The 25040-nt window shown below is 32.0% G+C and overlaps 1 protein-coding gene across 1 annotated transcript; it reads right to left on the reverse strand.

Annotated features, from left to right (window-relative positions):
- Window positions 1-1067: 1067 nt before the first annotated feature.
- LOC122595125 (probable sulfate transporter 3.3) lies at window positions 1068-7298 on the reverse strand. Its single transcript, XM_043767441.1, has 13 exons — window positions 6907-7298; window positions 6632-6680; window positions 5560-5767; window positions 5057-5228; window positions 4540-4605; window positions 3602-3715; window positions 3278-3394; window positions 3018-3144; window positions 2629-2915; window positions 2347-2537; window positions 2157-2239; window positions 1697-1773; window positions 1068-1462 (listed from the first exon to the last, which is right to left on the reverse strand). Exons 1-13 carry the CDS (start codon window positions 7216-7218, stop codon window positions 1307-1309), a joined length of 1959 nt encoding a protein of 652 aa, XP_043623376.1. The 5' UTR covers window positions 7219-7298; the 3' UTR covers window positions 1068-1306.
- Between the last annotated feature and the right edge of the window lie 17742 nt (window positions 7299-25040).

Raw genomic sequence — 25040 nt, forward strand, 5'->3', positions numbered from 1 at the left:
GACGTTTCAAGAATTTGTAAGACTATCGCATTTGAGTTTGAATTTACTCAAGAGCATTAAGATATTTTTGAAGTTCTTTTTGCTAGTAGTCATGAGCCTTGGATTTTAGGCTGTGACACACATAACCACATGCACGCTAAGAGTTGCCCAAGTAACCTATTTGTGTAATCACTTGGTTTTATTTTTGATCATTACTCGTGAAATAGGGCACTATTTAGGGTGGTAAATGAAGTCAATATATCTAGCTGGATTTACAGATTTCTTTAAAACTTATATGAGGTCAATTTATGGTATACTCCTGTTATGTAAATGGTTTCCAGATGGGAAAGGACAAAGCGTACGAGGAGGAAGAAATGCTCAACAAGTTGCGTAATATGCGGGAAGGTCATAATTTTCATCTCATGTTAAAAAAAAATTATTTAACATGAGCTGTGTTTGTAGACTATAAATTAAGTTCTTTTGGAAACTATTTTTTGTTTTGACAGTTTGATGTATCTGTTACTCTCATGAATAAATTTGTCCAAGTCGCCACTTTGTTGTGTGGGTAAACCATTTTGCTGACTGTATTTTCTGCTTTGTTTGGATTTTAAATGCAGAGGCTGAAAGGCAAAAGACAGAGACGGATGAACTTATCGAAGTTGTAAGGATGCATATGGAAAAACGTATGCTGAAAAAGGTGCGTTATAATCCAAGGAGAAGAACTGCTGTGGCTCCACCAGCAGCAGCTGCAGGTCATTTTGATGTGATTTGGAACTTGGGTCTTAAGGGGAGTGGGGTGTAATTCTTTTTGAATTACGGGAAGAATTTCGACCGACCCTTTTGTGATAATAAGACCATGGCTTTGTTTGAACCTTGTTTTAAAAGCCACTTGTATAACTGGAAGACTGGTTAAGGTTAATGTGTGTTACATGCTTTTCAATGATTCCCTAAATGTTCAATGCTTTTGTAAATGCGTTTGTGTCATCTTTATGTCTGTTGCTTTCTATAACTTGTGTATAATGCGATTATTATAGATAATCGATGTAAAGGAGTTTTTAATGCTAAGGAGAGACTGTAGATGCAAATAATTTGCAAAACAATTGAAATTTTAATGGTCAAAACATTACATGGGTGTTCCATAACATATATCAAGGGGTGCCCCAGCCCCTTCTAAGAACCTTAACAATATTTGTTTCCAAGCGTAATTTAAAAATCCTATAACCTGGAAAACAAGATCTAAATCCTTGGATTAGATTGCAATACTTACATATTTTCTTTCTTCCCCATCATGCTATTTTGATACTTGCAACACCCCACATTTGTTCCTTCACACATGATTTGATGAAACATTCTTCATTGATGAAAATAGTGTTGAAACAGCTTCTCCTATCGTCAAGTAAAGTGTATTCGGTTGTAAGACATCGTCTGCGTTTGCTTTTTGCAACTTGTCCATCACTTCTCCCACCGGATTCACTAATACAAGCTGCAAACAATTCAACATGTCAACTCATTGCTGTAGAAAATGGAATATATAATTGGTGGAATGAAAGGGACAAATCTTTGTTTTGTGACATTGCAATTAGATGAGATTTCTATACTGTTGAAAACCTTAAGCATGAACATAGCATTATACTTATGATAACAAACTAGAAATTGTTCAAGACTAAACAACTTAGTTTAGTATGAAAGTAATTAAAATGTTGTAATAAGAACTTACCTCAACATTCCTCTTTTCCAATACCCTTCTGAGTTCTTGGACAAATGTCACTCCATTTGTATCAATGGCACTTACAGCTGAAAATCAGACAAAATCGAAACAAATTCATCAGACATTAACATATTAAATCAACCCAAATGCTTCCATGATGGCCTGAATTTATATCATATTAACGTCTTTAGAGGTGGCAAAATGGTCGCAACAGGTAAAGCTTGTAGTTCTATAAATCATGTTTACCAAACTATATTGATAACAAGCTACCGTTTTTGGTGCAAACTATTTAGGAGTTTCTGTTTAATTGTATAGACTATGGGTAACTTTCAGGATTCACTCAGTTTGACCTGTTTATCCAACTTGAACCGTTATCTGGTATTGCGCAAATTAACCCATTTACCCACAAAGCTATCTGAAAATGACACCTCCAATGTCATTAATTAGACTAGTGAAATATAGAAGTTACCTGCGAGATCTAGCAGCACGAATCTAAGGTCTGAATGTCCTTTGGGTTCTTCTTCCTCATAATCTTGTATCCATCTCAAAATCCTTCAAGAAAACGATAAATAACAACAATAGATGAATTCTCAAACCATTGTTCTCCAATAGTACACAAAGCAATCATACATATATATAAGAATGAAGGAATGAATTACCTGTCATTGAGATAGTTGGAGTTGGCAAAGTTGATTGGAGACTGAATGCTCAAAATCAAGAAACCGGGGATTGAAACAGCATCCTTGTACTGATGTTTATTCCTAAATATATCAGTCCCAGGTATGTTACCCAATACCACTGTTTTCGGTCTTGTCATTTGTAACACCATCCTAAATATCGAAATCCCAACCTACAAAATTCCAATCAAATCTTTAAAACCTCAATCATCTGTCTCTTAAGGTTTCTGGTTTTTTTTTTTTTTGTTTGTGGATATCACTTACAGCCAATGCAAGTCCTTCTTGGACCGATATAAAGATGACACCAAAGAAAGCACATAACATCACCACAAAGTCAAATTTATCAACTTTCCATATTTGGTATGCGGCTGGGACGTCAATGAGGCCAATGACTGCTGTGATGATAATCGCGCCCAATACAAGGTTTGGTGTGTAATGGAACAACGGCATCAGGAATAGAAGCGTCACCATAACTGTCACCGCCATGATTATGTTGGATACGGCTGTTTTGGCTCCAGCATTGTGGTTAACAGCAGAACGTGAAAATGCACCTGGACCGATGAGATGGTCAATTAGTTTGAGTTAGAAAGAAATCATAGCATATATTGACATATTCACAAAAATTATATTGAAACCGCCTATTATATATATACCTGTAGTAATATAGCAAGAAGTGGTGGAACCAACAACATTCATGACTCCAATGGCTATCATTTCTTTGTTACCATCAACTTGGTAATTCTTAAGGGCTGCAAATGTTCTTCCTACAGCTATCCCTTCCTGTTTTTATCAAAACACACATACATAAAGAAAAGTCCTTAAAGAGAATTATTATGGGCTATATATATATAAGTTATATAAGTTGTAAATTGTTAAATTATAGTACAATAAAAAATTCTTTGTTGTAACTTACAGTGAGTGAGATAATGCCAGTGATAAGGCCAGTTTTCATGACTAAGGCTATGTGACTTCCAGTAAAATGTAACATGTTCCATGAAGGTGGATTTAGTCCTTGTTCCAACTTTCCAATCTAGTAATATATTATAACAGTTAGCATATATTAGTTATGATTCACTCCAATGGGTTAATTATTCTACTTCTAAAATGAAAAATACTTGAAAATTATAAAAAGTAGTTTTTTTGGTTTTTAATGAAATTTAAGAACTTCTATGTGAACATCCTTTCAATATTTCTAGAATACCTTCATAGTTAAAAAATGATGGTTAGTAAAACTTACCACTAAAATGCCATGTTTTTGAGCTTTGAAGCCAAAAACAAAGAGTGTAGACACAATAACTGAAAGTAGAGGTGCTCCTGCTGATACCCAGAATAGCTTTGGTTTCTTTATGCTCTGCAATTTTATTTTATCATAAAATTAAACATGTATTACAAATAAGTAAATGTCTCGGTTTTATGCATCTTTTACTTCTTAATGCACTTTTAATTACTATAATCTTATTGCACATTTGTTTATGTAGAAATAGAGCTCAATAATTCTTACTTATTATAAAGTATCAATCATATAGAACTTAAAATGATAAGGCGATAATCTATAAGTCGATGGGTCATTACAATTTATTTTTTTTATATCTTGTTACCCCAATGATTATTGATAATCATACAATTTCTATGATAAGGTACACTTTTCTTATGATTCCTTCCCAACGTAATTCATGCTTGTGATTCATATGTGGAGATACATTTGCTTGAAACATTATTGCTACAAACTTACAATATCATCTTTCTAATTTCTCATAAAGTCGCAAAATATAATAAATAAACGAGTACTACAAAGAATAAAATAGAAAATAATATAATAAAGGGGGGAAAAAGAATTTTTGTTTGGCAAAACAAATAATGAGGATAAATATGTCCTGTAGTAAGGGATGCCCCTTACTTTTTTGAACCGCCCTTTCTCGTGACATGTTTTTTGGACCTTCGTGACATGTGCCCCCTTTGGTTTGCGGCTATATATTTTTGAAATGAGAAAATTATTTCAGCACTTGAAAAGTACTTGATTTATGATAAAAAAAAAAAATCCCATTATTTTTCGAGTTTGTAAAAAATCATTTGCAAGCTTTTCTTTATTCATATGTCATACCAATCTTTTCAAAAAATATGTTATACCAATCAACATGTATACGTGTATATATATATACATGCAATGTTACTTACAATGTGTCTTGCCACAAGCAGGAATACAAGAAAACAAAACCCCATCAAGATCGTTTGCCATGACCACTGCATTCAGAAATTAATATACAATAAGTAACTCGATATATGAATCAAGAAAACACACAAGAACGGAGTATGCATATCCAAAATACGATGTCGTATAACTATTCTTTGTCTCGTTTCGTATAATTTTAATTTTTCAAGGTAATTGGTCCAAAAATCATCATGGCAATATTCATTTTGCATTTGTCTTATGTAGATTTCTTTTAAAATTGCAAGATTATATCATAAGTCATAACCAATGAGTTGGTGATTCATTGACAAGGTTTTTTTTATATTATTTTTAACAATGTTTGAGTTCATTTTTTACATTATTTTATATTATTTTGAGTGGACTAAAGGGCTGGTATTTTTGGAAGTCTTTTATTACATCCTAAGCATTGATTTAATTACTAGTTTATAACAAAAAAAAACTTTACCATAGTTAACTAAAATAAAAGAAAGTAGTATTAGGTACCTCTTTAGTATTGTGAAAAACAGAGGACATAACAGGAACCAAGCCCATTTCTTTAGTGAAATGTGTAATGCCAAGAAGGGCTTTTAATTGTTGAAGTGATACGATAATTGCTGCTCCAGCCATGAATCCAATTAGCGTTGCCTTTGACAAGAAGTCAATTATGAATCCAAGCCTATATAGAAAAAAAAAAAAAATCCAAAACCATAATGTTATAATGATTTTGGACACTATATGCATTTAAATCTCACAAATTATTTTGTGCATAATGAAAAAAAGAGTGGGTCCCTTTTTGAGCATGGCCCATTGAATGAATGTTTTGGCGGTCAACATCACACACCTGTGGACTTTCATTTGACCACTTAACTTAAAATTAACACAAGTTTGATAAATTTTCTGCCGTTGGATGATAGTTTTTGATGATTATTATCTATTAACCGTCGGATTACAACACATTTGATTTTAGAGTATTTTTTTTAGTAAATGGTTTGAGAAAGAGAATGGACCTTAGAAATCCAAGAGAGGCTTGAAAGAGACCAGCAAAGAAGGTTGAAGTGAAAGCCAATTGGAGATACAAAAGAGGTTCTTGGGTTGGTGACACTTCTTGTCTTAGCATTGACCCCATCAGTAATGATGCTATTGACACTGGTCCAACTGCTAGATCTCTTGAGCTCCCTAGTACAGCATATACTAGTGGTGGCACAAAACTTGAATCTACATTAATTAACATCCAAAGTTATGTATAAATATTTGCAATAAGTTAAATAGTGTTTTAAACATGTCATTTTACTGCCGTTGAGCCCAAATATGGCGTTAAAAAAATACATGAAGTTAAGATGAAGAATATATGATTGATAAGATTCAAAGATAGACCTCGAAATAGACCTAATAATATGATTGTTACATGTAACAAAGTTAAAGATTAAGGGGGTTTTTGGTATTGCAATTACAAAACAAAATCTGCGTTTTGAAAAAAGCATGTTGGTACACATGTTTTTCCAAAACTGCGTTTTCATAGCAAATAATCAATTTTTCATACAAACACTTTTTTAGATTATTTGCGTTTACAAACTCAATAATCAGAATCATTTTATAACGCAATCTCAAACACCCTCTAAAACGAAAAAAAAAAAATACAAGAGTAGTGAGAGTATGTCATGTGTTAAACATAAAAAAAAATAGGTAAAAATTTTTAGGTTCATGTTATACATTGCTCATTTTAGATGTTTGATACTTTTTATTTCTCTAGTCCTAACAGTAATTTGATGTTGTACATGTTTAGTTCATGATTTAATTTGATTTACGGTTCATTCATATAGAAATGCAAAATGAACACTCCATCATGAATCATCCATTGGACAAATTTTGAAACAAAATATCATCGTGAAAAGATTCTTGATGCACTTATTTCTTTTTTTTCAATAGTAAGATACTATTTGTTTCCTTGTAAAGTATAGTGTCTTTTGGCATTTTTATGAAAAAATATGGTACAAAAAGTCGATCACTTATGCCTTTTAAGATAATTTGCTCCTTCAAAATTGGTAACTTTTAATCATGATCAGAGAAAAAAATACTTACATAAACCAACAATAGGAGGGAGATTGGCAAGCTTTGCATAGCTTATTCCCTAAAAAACAAAAAACCATAATTAAAATCAACAGAAAGTTCATGTCACATAACTAGAAGAAATACTAGTCTAAATTTTTGCATAGCATAAATACTAGCTAGTGACCACCTTATTGAGGTTATTGACCAAATTAATAATAGCCCAAGAGTCAAAGTTGTCACGTGTGTTTATATATCTTTGGGGAGAAAAAAACATATATAATCCAAAACAAAAGACAAAGATTTACCTGAGGAATGGCTAAACTAGCAATTGTGAGACCAGACACAATATCAGATTTGAGTAGATTAAGGTTGTAATGAGGACCCCATTGAAGTATAGGAAAAATGTATTGAAAAGCAAGAATCCATTTTTGCTTAGTGGATTGTCCTTTGAACTGCCTAAGAGGGTCATCAGGAAAGAAGGTTTCTTTGAGCTTATTTCCTAGCTTTTGTAAGCTACTTCTCTTAGGTGGTGTCTCAACCTTATGAATTTCCATGGCTATCTCTACACATGGATTATGATGATGAGAATTCAAGTTCTCTTCATACTTTCCTTCCATTATTTTTGCTTTTTAGAAAGTTTTTGAATCTTTTTTGATAGATAACTAAAGGAGTGTACAAGATGAAGAAGAAGTAGAAGGAAAAGATGGAATCAACATAAGGGAGAGTGTGCACTTATATAAAGAATCATGGGTTGGTGTTATTTATGTCATCTTATGAGACATGCATCCCCACACATCCATCAACTTTTCATATGGAAGTAAGAGAAGGATATAGATGAGTGAATTTTCTTCTTCTTTTTTACAATAAAGAAAAGGTGGTAATGAATTATAAATAGTGTATGGATGAGAGGGTAAACAACTTTTTAGGATTCTATGGTAAGCTCAAAAGGAACATAAAACAAAAGGTCTTTAGGTGGTTAAGTTTAATGAGTGAATCAATAATTGCATAGGGAGTTTGATCAATATTGGTAAAAGTGGCTACCTAGTTAGCTATAGTATTAATAAAAAAAGGAAATGATATTCGTACCACGATTTTTGATATATGTATCATAACGTATAAGTTTTACAGATGACTGTATAAACCAGTAATGCATAATTGTGTTAAATGTATCAAAGTGAGTGGTACTAATATCACTTCTTATAAAAAAATGTTTTGGGTTCCTATATTGCCATTCCTTAATTGGGTCGATTTCAGGTGGAACACGAAGACTTTATTAGTAATTGGGACAACTTTATTCACAAATCGATCGACTTTATTTCTGTTCCCGGTGGCAATTGCAAGACGTACACTATGGATTTAGGTATTTTTTGATTAATGCTATTTATCCATGGCTATATATATGGTGCACTTGTCTAAGCTGGTTATGACTTCAATAGTGGACAGTTGAACAAGGTTTAAATGCATTTCTGATGTATGCACAGATACTAGAAAGATACTCTCTATATTGATTGTCTCTCGATCATTACATTGGGTCGGTATATATATGACGTTGTCTATATATAACATAGAATGGTACATTCTATTCGAACAATCGTATATTCTTTTTCGTTCGACTTCACCTTACTAGTTAAGTCGGTTAGACTGTCGTAAGGACTAGCTAAATTAAATCGTATATCCTATAATATCGTTTCTTTTAACTTTTTGCGATTTGAGTACATTATTATTCTTTGGTCTCTTTTCTACTAGTCCTTGTTAGAGTTTTGGATAATATTAATGCTAGTATTAACTAGCTAGCATATCTTGTACATAAAAAAAAATGGATACACAGAACTGAGTATATGGTATCAATTGTCAATATATCAATCTATTTTATTGCAAAACAAAAAAACGCGCGTGTATACTTGCAAGTTGCAACTATAATCGTTAAAATGGAAATTGAAATTACAATAATTGATTTTAATACAAAATTGTTGGAAAAAATTGTAGGGATAGTGACTATTTGAGAGGGTATAGTGTTTTTTTTTATTTCTGGAATGTACAAGAAATTTATAGATAAAATAAAGAAAATTTAGAAATACGACAATTACACAATGTAGATTCATCCCGGATTTATAACTTCTAAGCTTGCAAAAAAGTTGAAAAAACTCGAGCCAATTCAAGCAATAAATTTATTAAATCATCGCTTGTGCCAATTATATCTTGAATGCTTTTGCAATGGGTTCTAATATCATTTACTTCTTTAGTAATTCAAGTATGTATATTAAGCTATCCATTTCAAGTGCTGCTAAGATTGTTGTCTATAATATCTACATCCACCGTATGGGTTTGGATTCCCACTATTAGAATCCGACCTTTATCTAGAAAATTAACCAAAATATAAATTTTTGGCAAAAAGGTAGAGATTTTATGGGCAAGTTGTGCTTTTGAATGAATTTATATAGGCTGGATTCGAAAGGACGGAAAGTATCACTATGTGGGAAGTAGGCATATATAGTTGGTCATGTCTTCTCTTTGACTATGCTATATAGTAAGTCACTATAGTAAGTCTTGTCTCTTGTTTTCTTTTTTACAAAAATGTAAAAAGATGAAATCTTTTACCTTCCACTCCAAATTTGCTATACACAATAACGTTTTGTGTTGAAAGTTTGAAACTAACAAAGTAAAAAATTTCATATCTTGGTATACGTTACATGATTCGAAGCCGCTGGCCGGCTTTCATTACTTTTTGTCCCATGTATTAATCGAAGTTTACAAATTTTTTATTTTTAATTCAATTTAAATTGATACTCGATAAAAATATCAAAAACTCCTTAACCACCGTGCATTACGTACGTACAAAAGTCTAATTCTATCATCTATACACATGAGTTTAAAAGGAATTAACGAGCCAATTATTATTTATATATTGTCAGATAATGATATATTTTTCTAACTCACCCTTCTAAAAATCATCATAAATACAAGATCATGACATGTTAAAAAAAAATACTCAGTATGAAATTAGGAAAGCAACACACATGTTATATCTTGATGATTTTAAAAGGATTTAAAAAAAAAAATCAGGAAAATTAATATTTTTCTTATCAAAACACTTCTACCAGTCTTACAATCACAATATAATCATTGTTATTGGTCAAAGGCGAATAAGCTCCATTTATATGTTAACATTCTATCATATCATGTGTGTCTATATTATTAATCAGCACGAATGTTTATTTAAAATCTATGTAAGGATAAGCTATGTATATGATTGTCTGTTGTAACATTTGGTGGATTCACTTCCTCTCATTTTTCATAAATATATTGCCGCATCTCTAAAACCTTTTCGAAGGGTATCATATTCATTTGGTATCTTACTTTAAATCGTTGTTGGAGGGGCCTCTTATTATCCCTTAAATCAAATCATGGTTAAGGGGTAATGGGGATCTGATTTACACTATCGATACTAACTTATATAGAAAAAACAAGAGGATTAGATGCTTTGAAATCAACATAAGGATTAAAATGTTAATTGTATATAAGTGTGTGATAATGGACAAAGATACCCAATCAAACTATATAGATATGTAAGTTGATTGGTATTGGTATAACTATCATTTTCATACGATTAATTAGATATGTCATCAATTAAAACAATAAGTACTTGATTATAATGAGATTCTTGTAACACCACACAATATATATGTCATGTATGAGTTATATAATTTGTTTGAATAAACTGGGGTCTAACTGCTTTTACACATTTCAATCATTCTTATTCCCCTCTTTTAGTTGCGATGGCGGTTGGTTAACTGTTTAAACTAGAGCATAATTAGCAATGGGTCGACACTAACGTAATGCCAAATTCGTCTTCAATGGAAATAATTTCCTACAATTATTCCAAAAGTGTTTAAATCAGTTGAGAAACCGTTGACTTCATATACCCTTTATACCATCATTTCTAAGGACTCGTTCTAGACAATGTTTCTTATCATTGGATATCATTCTATGGAGTTAGATCTAACTCAATAGCAAACTACAATGTTGCAAGATTTGAACGTACTCACTACATTTATTACAAATTAGTGTACTACAGTATAATTATTTTCTATGGGTGAATGATGTCATTAGAGTTTAGACCCCAAGACTACCCTACCCTTATGAAGTATCCTACAAAAATAGAGAAATCCAGATAAAAGTAGAAAAAAAATGTTCAAACAAGGTTCGTTTGTAATCTTGTTTCGAATATAAGTAATTTATAAACTTATAGAGTAATTGATACCTAATTCATTTTCAAGACAGTACCGTCCTTCTATAATTAAACCTAAAATAAAAAAATTAGATATATATGTTTGTAAAAAGGATTGGGAAATCAAAACTATATATGCGATAACCATTCTGGCATGACAACTTTCTGTCATTTCAAATTTGTATCCCACTTTTATAATTTGTACTTACTAGGCTTTAATTATATTATACTATACATGTATGTAATGGAACTGAAGACGCATTACAATGACATATGTACATGACATGTTGCTTCCAATATTTGACTATCTTTAGTATTTTAATTTGTTAAAATTTAATGACATTGTTGTACACATTGAAACACAGTAAATGTAGGATATATATTTTAAAGATGAAATAAACCTTATAGGTAAAGTTATAAAAATTTAAACATTGAATTAATATTAATGGTTAAGATTAAAAAATCATCATTGACTCTTAACCCTTTATTTTAATATAATGGTCAAGATTCTTTTAAATTTACTTATAAAATTATTTAAACTTTAGAGGATCTTTATTCGTAATTGTAATACACTAAATCCCACGAGATGCACATTCACTCTGTCCAATACATCATCATGAATTAAATTCAATATATGTGAATATTAAATGTAGATAGTGTATGAATATATAGTTTATATAAATCATATTCAATTGTTCTACGAGTATTCATATTAGGGTAGCAAATTTCTATGTCTCAAAACAAAAAATGATCACACGGTTACTAATAGATGTATGATAAATATGTTGTTTTTTAATTTTTAATTACCAAATAGTTTTTATTTTGAAAAAGATTTCGGTTAAATTATGACAAAATTATACTCCCCCGTTCTACTAAACTTGTCCAATTTATTATTTTCAAGGTCAAACTTTACGAACTTTGACTATAAATATTTTTGTTTGTGTTATGTAATATTTGATGAAAATTATATGGATTGATTGTGTTTTAGATGTGTGTTTCATTGGTATAACTTTCATCAACTATTATATAACACAACTAAAAATATATATGGTCAAAGTTCGTAGAGTTTGACTTTGAAAATTTAAAAGTGGACAACTTTAATGGGACGGAGGGAGTAATTACTTTGAATCCGATACTTTATTGGTAATCTGTGAGAAAGTTCTCATGGATTAAATTGTCAGAAGAAAGTCAATAAGAATATATAGTAATGTGAGCTTCTATTATACGACATTAAAGATCAAATAGGTCATGTTCTAGGTTTCATGAAGATACATAGTACATTCTAATCTCATATAAGCAGCTACAACCAATATTGGTTTTGTCAGTATGAAGTTCGGTGGATTGATGAATTTAGAATTATTTGAGATAGTTTAATAGTAGCCTATTAGGGTGAAATTGTCATTCAAAAAATAAATGTAAGACAAAAAAAAAAAAAGTTACAAGAAGTAAATCATCTAGACGTTGTGTTTATATACACCTCAAATTACATTGTTGAAATGTGGCTCGATCATATCGTAAAGATTTTTCTACTTAAAGAATATCAATGTACTTTAGGTTTGATAAATTAATTTCATGATATGCATATGCCTATTTTATGGGAAGAAAATCATGCGTCTAAGATATAAAAGGTCTCGTTCTATCGACACGTAATAGATTTTTATTTCTAAAGTTGGCAAAAAGCTAAAAAGAAATGGATTCTCAATTTTAATGGATTGTTAGCGTAATAGAATAATAACCAATCGCCAATAACAAAAATGCCGATTATTTGCAATCCACCCCATTTCTACTTTATTGTTTGATATACAAATGATCAAGACCCACTTAGATATTTTCAAGAGGTTTTTCGATTATTAACTCTTAAGTCTTACCTAACTTAATCAAATCATAATTGGCCCAATTGGTTTATGTTGCTAAATTCTCCTTTTAACTTTTCGATTCTAAAACCTTTCCCGTAGTTTAGTTACCTCTGTAGACATCTCTAAGATTAATTTGAAATCGATGTTTAACAACTATGATTCATGTCTATTATGTATTTAAATATATGAAAGATTTATAATATAGAAAATAATTCTATAATTATAATTTTGTTTCTTACACGTTTAATGTTTTATCTAATATAAACGTTTATTAAGAATGTGTTTTGTGTTTGTATAAGTACATGACCCTATCAATATACTTTAATACCCTGATATCTAGCTAGTATACTTAGAAATTGTAAGGTTGATATATAAAAGGTTGATTGAAACTTGTATTATATGTTCACATAAAGTGTATGATATATATACAAGAGGAATCCTCAATTAACGGAGAGGAATTAGGAGATACAATTGGAAACTATACTAATTGTCCTAGTATTTAATGTAAATATCAATCACATTAACTACACAATATTTACTATATAGAAGTAGTCTCGATAATATACACGAATTAAACTTTACATAGTAAAATAAACTCAAACTGGTGTAGCATATGTTGTTCAAGGACATTAGTCAAAATCTCAAGTGATCAACGTTGTAGATGAGAAAATGAAAACTAACTATTTGAAGATGGGGATCCAATGTACGAGTAATTTTTAGGACTTGGTGCCTCTTTTATCTTTCTTTTTTTGGTTGATGAACCATAGTTTCATACATTTTTTTTTTTTTACTTGTGGTACATGGGTACATCACTAAATGTACTTTAAACATGTTTGATAATACAGCTAAAATAGATAATGTATTATTCGCTTTTCTTTAGTGCTTGAGCATTAGCTTAATGGTTGAAAAATCATTTTTTTTACATGATGTCTTATATTCAAGCTTTGGGAAGGACATAAGAATTAAGTCCCCTTATTAGGGTTTGGATTGGGTATACCTAGCTTCAAGTCTGAGGGGCAGAGTTTATCCCTATTAGTCGTCGTGCCTTTGGGCAGATTAGTAGGGGTTTTATCCCCGTCAGGTATTTGAAATTGAAATAGGCATTTCTACTTCGAGGGAAGTCTCTAACGCGAACCCGGTTAAGACAACGTATGTTAGACCTCCCGCCATCAAATCGCGACACGAAGCTTCTAGCGAAATTCACTTTAAAAAAATCACCTTCCTTTACTCATTATTCTTCCATGTCTCGGTTTTACAACAAAAACCAAAAAGAAAAAAAAAATTATTAATTCATTCATTCTACCAAATACGCCTTAGGGATTGTTTAGAATTTAGCTAGATAGTCTACATTTTGTAGCAAAAAATAAAATAAATATAAAAATTCATTGCGTTTCGTGCTCTAAGCCTGTAGTCATTTCTTCGGATCGCTTTCATTGTTAAATCACAAATGTCATGTTGACTTGAAAATCCATCATTAGGCAATATTGCAATATCATGTGGAGTAAATAGCCCTGAAGTTGACTTTTTAACACATACTACGTACATAACCAAGAAATATATTTCCACAATTGTTTTTAGCACGACATGTGATTAAGATTACAAGTTTATCTTTTTTTTAAAAGTAAACTTCATTAACCAAGTATCAACCAAAGTGACGATACCAAACAATACATCAAGTAAACAAAATTACATCAAGCTAAATCTACTCTAACTATTCCAGCTAATATTTACATTTTTCTTTCTATATCTATACCAAAGAAAGGCCAAAGATTTAATATCTTATACAACTTTCTCAATCTTGATTTGGGTGTTCGAGAACATTCTATCATTTTTTGCCTTCCAAATGCACCAACACGCTACCATGATATTAGTATAAAACATTCTATCCGAGTTGACTTTGTAAAACATTGAGCCCACGCCACTTAATTAATGGGGGGTGCCAAACATGTCCATTCTTGAATTATACTAGGCTTAATTTGGGTTCTTTTGTTTTTTCCTACAAGATATATATAAAGACTAAAAAACAACCAATATTATACGGGATGCATAATGTTTTCTAATCCGTTTTCTAACATGTCTATTAGATGCTTTATGCACTTGCTTTCTATTTCCTTTTTTATCTAGAAACGTGTACAAATTGAAGTTTATTTAAAAGAAATAATTAAAGACGATGTTGGATAGGGTGGTCCGGTGAAGGGAGACATTTTACGAATGTGGCAAAAAGATTATTTGCAGCCACACAAGGTGTGGTGGCCGTCCATGGAATGTATAGTCATCATTGTGTAATGGCTTTATAGCATTCGACTTCTAAATGAAAGTTTTCTTCAAACATGCGTACGTTTTATAGTGGTTTCTTCTTTTGACATACTCGTCTTCTTTGTATTATCAACATTGAACGTTGTACGATCTTTGTAAGTATTCTCTAAGAAGAATTACCCTACACGAATTATTTTTGTGTTTGAATGTAAATCCACCAAACGCAATAATAGGATAAAGAGTGTTAAGTTTAGCAGCACACAATCAAAAAAAATGTGAGTTTTTGCATAGCACAAGATGCTCTTTTTGTATGGTATGTAATCTAAGTTCAAATTAATTATGTTTGAGAATCATTTATCAAAAAAAAAAAATACTCCATATATGTTTGAGAATCTATAAAGTGGCCTATAGTGGTAACTGGTAACACGTTTAAGGTCTCATAAAAAAGCTCGAATTCCAATATCATTAGTTAAACATTTTTTTTTTAACACTCAAAAACTTTATTAAGATAAAAACTAGCGAGAAGTTAGGATACAAGAGATTGAAATAAAAGCATACACTTAGGAAAAATATAGGATCAAAAGTTAAAGCTGCACCATTTTTGCCAATCAATTCCAGGTTTTGAGCCTCTATGCGATAACCATAGGAAGCTAAGGGGGCGTTTGGTTATAGAAAACACCCCTTGTTTTTTATTTTTGTTTTCCAAGAAAACATGGAAAACAGAAAACGTGTTCTAATCATAGATTTCTAAGAATGTTTCTAAGAAAACAAAAAACAAGGTTTTCTATTTTTCCATAGAAAACTTGAAAACACCTTTTACTTGTTTTCTATTTTCCATTTTCATTTTTCAATTTATTCCACCCCCTCCCCTCACAACTCTAACATGTTTTCTAGTTTTCTAATTAGAACGCGTTTTCAAAATTTTTATTTGTTTTCTAGAAAACAAAAACCCCTTTTATTTTCTAGAAAATTAAAAATGAAAAACTAGAAAACATTTTCTACAACCAAACGTGCCCTAAGTGACTTGAGTTCCTTTACCAAAAAACACAAAGATGGTGATTTGTTTGAGAAAATGCGATCATTTCTGGATTTCCAAATTAGCCATACATATGTGAGGATGATTAAGCTGATGGGTTTCCTCAAGTAGTGGTTGATGCTCAGGTCATTGTGGAGTTCGAACAGTTCATGAATGGTGGATGGTTTCATCACCGGGAGTTTGGTCCACGACAAGAAGAAAGTCACAGTTGATCAGCAAGAGAGCAATTTAGGAACAAATGAAGGGTTCACTCGTCGTGGTCATTGCATAGGGGACATGAAGGGGAGGAGACCTGATCAACATGTCGGATGTGGGAAGTCTGTTTAATTCCAGGCGCCAACACATAACATTAACTTTGGTGGGTGCGAGTTTGTTCCAGGGAAAGACCCAGTTTTTAGGGCCAAGAGGAGCTTGTTCTAGTGTGGATCTCATCGACTTAACTGTGTAGTGACCAGAAGGGTCCCTAGTCCATCGCCATAAGTCAGGTGAGTGAGTGAGGTTGAGATGAGCGACCATGGACAACAACAATTGGAGTTGGTATAATTCACTTAGGGATGATGGAGGTCGAGTCCAGTCCCATGTCCATTGAGAGAAAAGGCCATCACCCGTACATCTTTCCTTAATGAGGCAACATTTATTCTTCTCGAGCTTGAACAAATCAGGGAATTCATAGCAGAGTGCTCTAGAGCCTAGCCAAGTATCGATCCAGAAGCAGATTGAAGCTCCATTCCCAAGTTGCCTTGTAATAAAATTCTCCAAGGAAACATCAAAAGAGATTAAGTGGGAGTTTAGCTTAGCGATAGCTTTCCAAACTCCCACAGCGTCTGATTTAAGAGGGACCAGGGTGCAATTTCGTTTTGAGTAGTGTCTCGATTTTAATTAAGATGACCCGGAAGGGGAAGAAAAAGAATATAAAATACAATAGCACCAGAATACTAGATAAATTGTGTGCATTAGATCAGGTTTTCCATAATCTAAACATGAATACATAGGTTTAAGAGTCAAGACAATGTAAATGGTATAAAAAGCATCAAACATATACTCATTTTTCGATTGAGTTACTCACTCAACATTTATTTTCAACATTTCATGACTGAACTCTTAAAAAAAAATTTATCAAAGAGGTTCTAGTTTTAATGTTAGGAAAAAAAAAGTTACCTAAGTTGGAAGATTAGTATATGTTTTTCATTTTTTAAAACTAACATTTTATATTAAAAATAAAGGCGACTATCAAAGTACCAGATGCCCGAAAAGAGACAATTAGAATACGAATACGATTAGAAAAAACATATCTAGAACTAAACAATCAACACAATTTTAGATACTTCCCGAGACTTGAACTGCGAGAATTACAAAAAGGATCAAAAAACTCGTGCCAATTACAAAAACTAGACACAAGAAAAACCCGCACCCAACGGCTGCAATCCCATATAAATCCCCAGGAACGCCCACGCTAAATCCCTTACAGGAATGCCCACGCTAAATCCCGAGGAAGATTAGTTATAATACACATCTACTCTTTTAACAAGTCTAACGAATTAAATGCTGAATAGATTACCCATCTATTAATGATATGCAGATAATTATGAATCTATCTAATAATGTTCTCTTTGAAAATTTAATTCTGCAAAAGGTTTCTCACACTAAGCTTTTATGGCTGTGTTTAACAGTTTAATACAGACCACACTTTGTCATCCAACTTATGAGGCTTAAGTGGGATGAAGAAAGAATCAATATTTAGGCCCACAAATTAGAAATGGCCATCCCTTTAGAATATACCAAATCTCGTCTACACCATTCATTTCTTAGCATACCCAAATATGGTCCAAAAAGTTACCATTTCTAACTGGTTGTCATTGGCATAGTTATTGCTTTGTTGGGACTCCTGATTCCTAAATAACGTGGTTAATGAATTTTGACTAATATTAATTTATTAAATATTTCATGTGTGATGTAAGACTGCATTATATATATTTTTTAATCATTAAAAATCGTAATAACGTGTACATAAATTTATTTTTTTTATGTAAAGGTTTTATTCTGAATAACTTTTTTTTTTTCTTTAAAATTTTCAATAATCCACCCTAACAAATGCAAAAAATGAGATTTGTACTTTGATAGAATACCACAATGTCAAATACCTTATCAATGAGTCAACAATCTCATTAGCTAGCGTATACATAAGGGTGGGGGAAGCGCCTCAACACCCCTCCCCTCCCAGGTTTTTCTCCTCCTGCTCGCCTGTTGTTTAATGCTAGGAATGTCTCACCACCCTCCCCTCCCCTCCTCTCCCCCATTTTCTATTTAATTTAAACATATATAAAATAAGAAAAAAAGTAATAAAGAAAGAAGAAGGAAGAAAAGACAAAAGAGATAGGTAAGGAAATCGACACCACTGTCCCCAAATCCCTCCCCACCCTACTGGTATCGAAGGGTCGGAACGGTGTTCAATCTGGTACCGGATGGGTATCGGTTCGGTCCTCAGGGCGCTCCGTCCAGCCTAACTATCTTACATTCAAATCAATATTTTCTGTTCTTATTTTATAGAGCTTTCTTATTGTAAGTGCACATTTAACTTGTTAGTTATGCACACATCAAGATTTTGTACAAGAAAAGTCATTTGATTCTTATATGTTTTCGGAAACAAAATTGAAATATGAATTTCATTTTATATTATGTTTTCTTCATAGTGAAATTAAATTCCGTTAATTGAAGTTCTTAAAACACCATCATCCGAAAGAATTCAAGATTCCTCAACAAATTGAATGGAAAATTTAAAATTTCAATGATTTATTTTTTATTTATTGAATGCCCCTGACTATAACAAATAGAATTTTAAGAAAATGAAAGTTACACACCTTTTCACTTGGTTTGTCTGTCTTAATAAGTTAATATACATTCAAATTATAGACTCAAGATCCCATTGTAGCAACTAGCTAGCAAGACATATCTCTAAGCTTTTCTTGTTATCTTCTTTGAAGCACTTTTTGACACTGGATGAAAATTCTATTAAGTGATCCTCATGCATGTGATTAAAAAAAAAGGATGATGATTGAAGGTGAAGTGGACCTAAGAATGTCAATGGGATTTCAAAAGTAGAAAACGGTGAACATTTCAATTTCTAGTCTCCCTTTTGATTTTCAAATCCTAATATTGGTCTTCTAACATATGTGTAATGTGTTAATCCTCAAGTGACCCATACCCAAACATTCTCTTATATAAATTTTTATTTAGATTAGTTTTTATCGTTCTTTACTTTTTGTTCTTGGATGTGTTTTGTATATGTCAGTCATAAAATCACCATATTACTGTCCTTCATATAAAGATCTTTAATTAAAACAATAAACATTAGGGTTGGATTAGGTTTTATAAGTAGACTTCAACTTTAACGGCTATGGCTATGGCTACGATCATATAAACTACGCAATGGACTTTGGTGGCCTAACAGTATCTTGACATGTTAGATACTCGAATATCATCACAAAATATTATGTATCAAAACTTTTATAAGTGTTTGGACCGTAAAAAAAAGTTCGAAATGTGTACTACTAGAACTTGATAAATAAACTAATTATAAAGTTAATATGGTCTAATAATTTTGTCTTGATAAATGATTGAAGAATTTGAAAACAATGTTTTCTTGATAACTACAAGTTAATTTAATATATTTGACGACCAAAATTACCAACTAATTATACTCCTAACAAAACCTAATAAGGGTGGACAGAGTGGGTAGGGAGGGAACCGGTACCGGTTAGCACACCGCGCCGACCTTCCGGTACCGGTGGGGTGGGGAGGAAAGTGGGGAGCGCCGTGCCTATTCCTATGCCTATCCATCCGACCGTTACGAGGTTAAAATAATAAAGAAAAAAAGTCACAGGGGCACACCACAAACGACTTCTTCTCTCTCTTTCTCTTTCTCTTCTTTTCTTTTCTTCTTCTTTTTTCTTTCTTTCTCTGCCATTGTTCGACTTTCTTTTTTCTCTTTTCTTTTATTTTTCATTCAATCCATAAAATAGAAAAGGGTGGGGAGAGGAGTGGAAGGGTGGCGAAGTGCTCCTAGCATTAGGGGAGGGGAGGAGAAGAAAAATCGGGTAGGAGTGGGGAAGCTCTCCCCTACCCTAATGGATTAAAAGGAACCTATGCGGCAACCGAATGGGGTTTTTTTTCCTGAACATTCAGTCGGTATTGCGATATCAGGAAAACCTCACCGTATAATGGTGAAGCCTTACACGTACCCTAAACAACGAGATGTTGACCATGGGGCGTTACAAGTATTTGGAGGTAAAACCCCAAGACTTGTCATCCCTAAGGATCGAACTCAAGACCTTGAGTAACTTGTCATCCTATGACTAGTTCGACTAGTCATCATTGGCATGAATCGTGCTTTTGTTTTCCACTTTGGGTAACTTTATTCTGTATTTATAATGTATATCCCCTCAATCTATTAAGACTTTAACAAGACTTGTGTTCCTAAGAAAAAAAAGAAACCTACATAAACCAAGAACAAATGAGATTTGTACAATGACATGCTACAACCGATCAACTATACAAATATATATCTTATTATTATATTATTATCTTAATTTTAATTTTATCTTAATCTTAATATATACTATAAGGCAGTTGAATTAATGACTTATTAACCAATCAAATCGTTCAATTTATACTTAATTATATTTATTAGCCATCAACTTGAGAAGAATTTTTTATTTTATTTATAAAAAGTTACAAGAAGTATTTATATTTAACCTTTTAAAGTTACAATTGTCACTCAAATCAAAAATTTTAATTGTTATCAAAGAATATGAAAACAATCATAATTGTTATTTAATTATCATAGGACAAGTGATTGATAATTAACTTATTCATGTTATGGGTCTGCATCATGATTAAATACATATACTTGAATGTCAAGTATGGGATCACAATATGTTTATATTTAATTCTTAATTATATTTCATAATAATATCACATTAATTCTTAATTGTAGCATGTGCCTTGTGAAATGATTACGACAAACAATTCCATCAATATGTCTCAGCTAATAATGACAATGACGAATCTGTGATTATTGTACTACAACTTGCAAAGTATAACACTTAGAACCGTATATCTTCAAAATTATAAGTGTTTATGAGTTAAATGTACGAAGATTAATATTGATAATATCGTAAAACCCGTGTCCAGTGTTAGACACGGGTCTAAAATCTAGTTAATTTGTTATAAGCCATAATTACATGTACTTCTTCGAAATCTTCTTTTTTTCTCACTATGTAAGTAGATGTATATATGTGTTTGTGTAAATTTCTACTTGTAATGCAAGTATTATCAAATAATGAAATAAGAGCAAACTTGGGCCCATCTGGACAACCCTTTATAACATGTATTTATTTGTTTGGCCCATAGTAATTGAATTTTTAGTGGCCCATCTGATTCTTCCTGTTTTTCAAAGGGGTCGTTGTGTAAGTCTATTATGAAATTTATACTATATACAGTAATAATTAAGGGAAATGATAATAGTAACAGCAACTTTATTAACTTACCATATAATATAAGTTTTTAGCATATAGTATAAGTCAGTATTGCTTATGTGTGGTAGATGTATCAGTTATAGTGGTATGGATATCACTTTCTAATAATTAACACCTAACTTTAAATATGTTTATGGCTACTAGACGAATATCTGTGTGATGTAATGCCGATGGTGGTAGTGACATAGTGATGGTGGTGGTGGCAAATAGTATTGGTTATTGATATAAAAGGCGAATGTAACTATTTTATGAATTAAGGGATAAACTTTGTAAATTAATTCCTTAATAATTAAGGAGATTTTAGATCTTTTAAAGGTAGAAAACTGAAAAAGAAAAAAGTGTTTATTTTACATAGAAGTAAAGACATCATATCATAAATATGTATAAACCAATCAAAAATTTCAAAATAGACAAGGACTATATCAACTTATATATATGTATACCACATATAACATGATACAATAATACTACTTGAAATTTGATAAATACAATAGACTAAAATAGACATATTATATTGATGTTGGTTTTACTTTAAAACAATCTAAGCACCTAATTCCATTAGAATCTGTTTGTTCGTGCTAAAATCATAAAAATGGTTAGAAAGACCTTTTAGCATTTTATATCTTTTGCCTTATCAATCATGTCATATTAGTATCAATTTTCTAATTTCATCTTCATCATTTGCGTGTCTATATTACTTCATCTTCATTACTTGCGTGTCTATATACTCGTATCATATAAGACAATTAACAACATTTTATATATATTTTAATGAACTTACATTAATTAAAGAAAGCCAAAGAGTAAAAGATTTGTTAAACGTCAAGACAGCATCCCAAAGTCGATGTAGAACGCCTTCTGAATCTGGGGTGTCGATCCCTCCATAAACCGTACCTGCCTCCTAAACTCGTACTCAAATACTCATGGTCTTAAAGTTTGGGAAAATGTTAAATGAAACTTAACGTGTATAAAAAGGTTATACTTTTCATATCAAAAATCTACTCTCTAACTTAATCGTATATAACTAATTAATTCGCCTTAGGGATTTTTGCCTATTTTGTAGCATTTGAAATTTCATAAACTAATAGTAAGATCTGGAATTAAAGGAGATGTTATCATTAACCTTTTTATCCAAAATCCATAACAAAAATAATACACACGACCTCAAATCATGTCAATAACTTACTAAATTGAGTCATTAAAAAAAAATCTCTTCCATTATTAGTTTCATTTTTATATCAAAAATAAAGCAGTAAAACACGGGAGCCAGCAAACAACGCTTGTCCCCCACGCCGTCTAAATTCACCACCGTCCTCCGCCGTGCACGTGCTTTCATCCCATTCAAAACACTCACTCTTCGAATCTCTCTCTCTCACCTTCAACTTCACACACATTACATTTCACACTCTAACAAACACACACATTTTTTTTCACTAACACAAGACCTATACATACATAAAAATCTGTATCTATATCTCCGTCCATCATAGAATGTAGTAAACCGTATAGTACACAAACAATGCACGCTAAAAACGCCTCCCTAACAGCGGACACAACACACCGTCACCGCCTTCATCACCACTCCGATCACACGTCTCCGTCATAACCGCGCCGGAAAATCAGGTTCCACCGGAAAATTCGCTCTCGGCAGCGTATCTAACCGTTCAGTTGCACAACGTGTTGCGTGGATCGTATTATCTGTACTTTTAAGGCGGCAAGGAGTGTTTTATTCGCTCCGTTGCTATATATATCAGGTATGTTGTTTTATATGGGAACGGTGTCGTTTGATGTTGTTCCTGATGTAATTAGAGCAGCTAGAAGAGCTCCGGGATCGGTTTATAGAAGTCCTGAACTTTATAATAAGCTCCGTCATGAAATGGATGCTGATAATTCGACTTCCGATGCGGTTAGTTTGCGTTTTATAGCCCTAAATCAATTTTCGTTGTCGATTTCGAGATCTTGTTTCTCAAATGTTGTAATTTTAGTTTATATTTATGCTTGGTGTTAGTTGACTTTAGATAGAATTTTGAAACTATATATATATATATATATATGTATGTTACATTTGCCTTGTAGCTAGATCTGTATAGGAGTAGTTGAATATATAGGTTCTAAATGCCGTTTACGAGTTGAAATTCTGAGGTTCTCGAGACAGAACAAGATAGGAGACTGTGATAAGTCAATGTACTCGGTATGTAGGATCAGGGCTTAATCTATTTAGTATGATATAAAGAAATTTTAAATATAGTGTGTGTGTGAATATAGGGTTTCAAAGTGAGATTGGATATATATGATGGAGTATATTTCATTTAGCTTGTAGTTATCTGTCCCGATTATTAGTTTGAATTTGGTGTTAAATTGCGATTTATAAGTTGGATGTCTTGGTTTTTAAGACGAAAAAGGTTGTAGACTGTGATAGTGCAATGTCTTGGTTATGGAGGAATAGGGGTTAAGGTTTTTATTTTACGATAGTTTGACTTGCATAGATTTGCAAGTTTAATTTTTCTGAGGATGAGAATGAAGTATAATTGAATACGAGAGACAGTAACTGCATGATCTTTTGGTAGGTTTCGTAGATGGAATGAATGTCTTCGAAGTTTTAAAGTTGAAGATGTGAGATAGAAGGTGGAACCAATTATATTACAAAACTATTATAGAGAACACATGGCAATGCTAAGGTCAAACATGGAATAAGATGTGTTATTGTTTTTAACTTGATCGTAAGAAATTATTTGGACATAAATTAAAATGTTTTGTAGTTTTCACTCCTCTGATTTGATGATGGCACAAGATATAGTTTGGAAGGATGTTATTTGATGGGAGTTACTGCGTTAGTAAGGAAAGAGTTACTGCTTTGCTCATAGGATGAGTTTTTTTCAGTTTGGTAATGACTGAATTTGCTAAGTGTCTAAAAAGATAACATTTCATTATTTGATTTGATGCTAATTTTCACATGTGTGGTGAATCTGAAGACTCTAAAAAGTCGACATTTCTTTTGTTTTACTTGTTTGCTTAAGATTGAACTCTTGTTATGATTTTCAAGTCTCGAGTCTGAATTTAGGTATCCTTTAAGATGCAGTTCTCAATTTGAACCAAAATATCTTTAGAACTGTGTGGGTAGTTTAGCTGGATATTGTGAGGGTAACAGTAATGGGTGCGTGAGTTTTCATCTTAAGAGCTTAAAATTATTTGGATGGCTATAATGTATAAGATGATGTGCAAGGGGTTGGTTGTAAGCATATCACTATGTGCCAAGATGCTTCTTTGCAGGGAGGGAAACTTGTGCTTTTGACACATTATTATTTTTTTTCTCTTTGGAACTTATGGACTTGGTAAATTTTTTTTTTTTTTTTTAATTCTAAAAATAATAAACAAGGATTTTGAATAAGTTTTTACATTGCACTAGGTGTATATCCATGTCTAGTATTAACAAGGTTCAGGATTACTAGGGATTTATATTGTTTTCAGGAAATCATTGTCTGTTTCTAGTTGTGTGCTAATAATACTCGGTTTGGATTATGTAGATGTT

Source organism: Erigeron canadensis, chromosome 4 (assembly GCF_010389155.1).
Source record: "Erigeron canadensis isolate Cc75 chromosome 4, C_canadensis_v1, whole genome shotgun sequence".
Lineage (NCBI taxonomy): Eukaryota > Viridiplantae > Streptophyta > Magnoliopsida > Asterales > Asteraceae > Erigeron > Erigeron canadensis.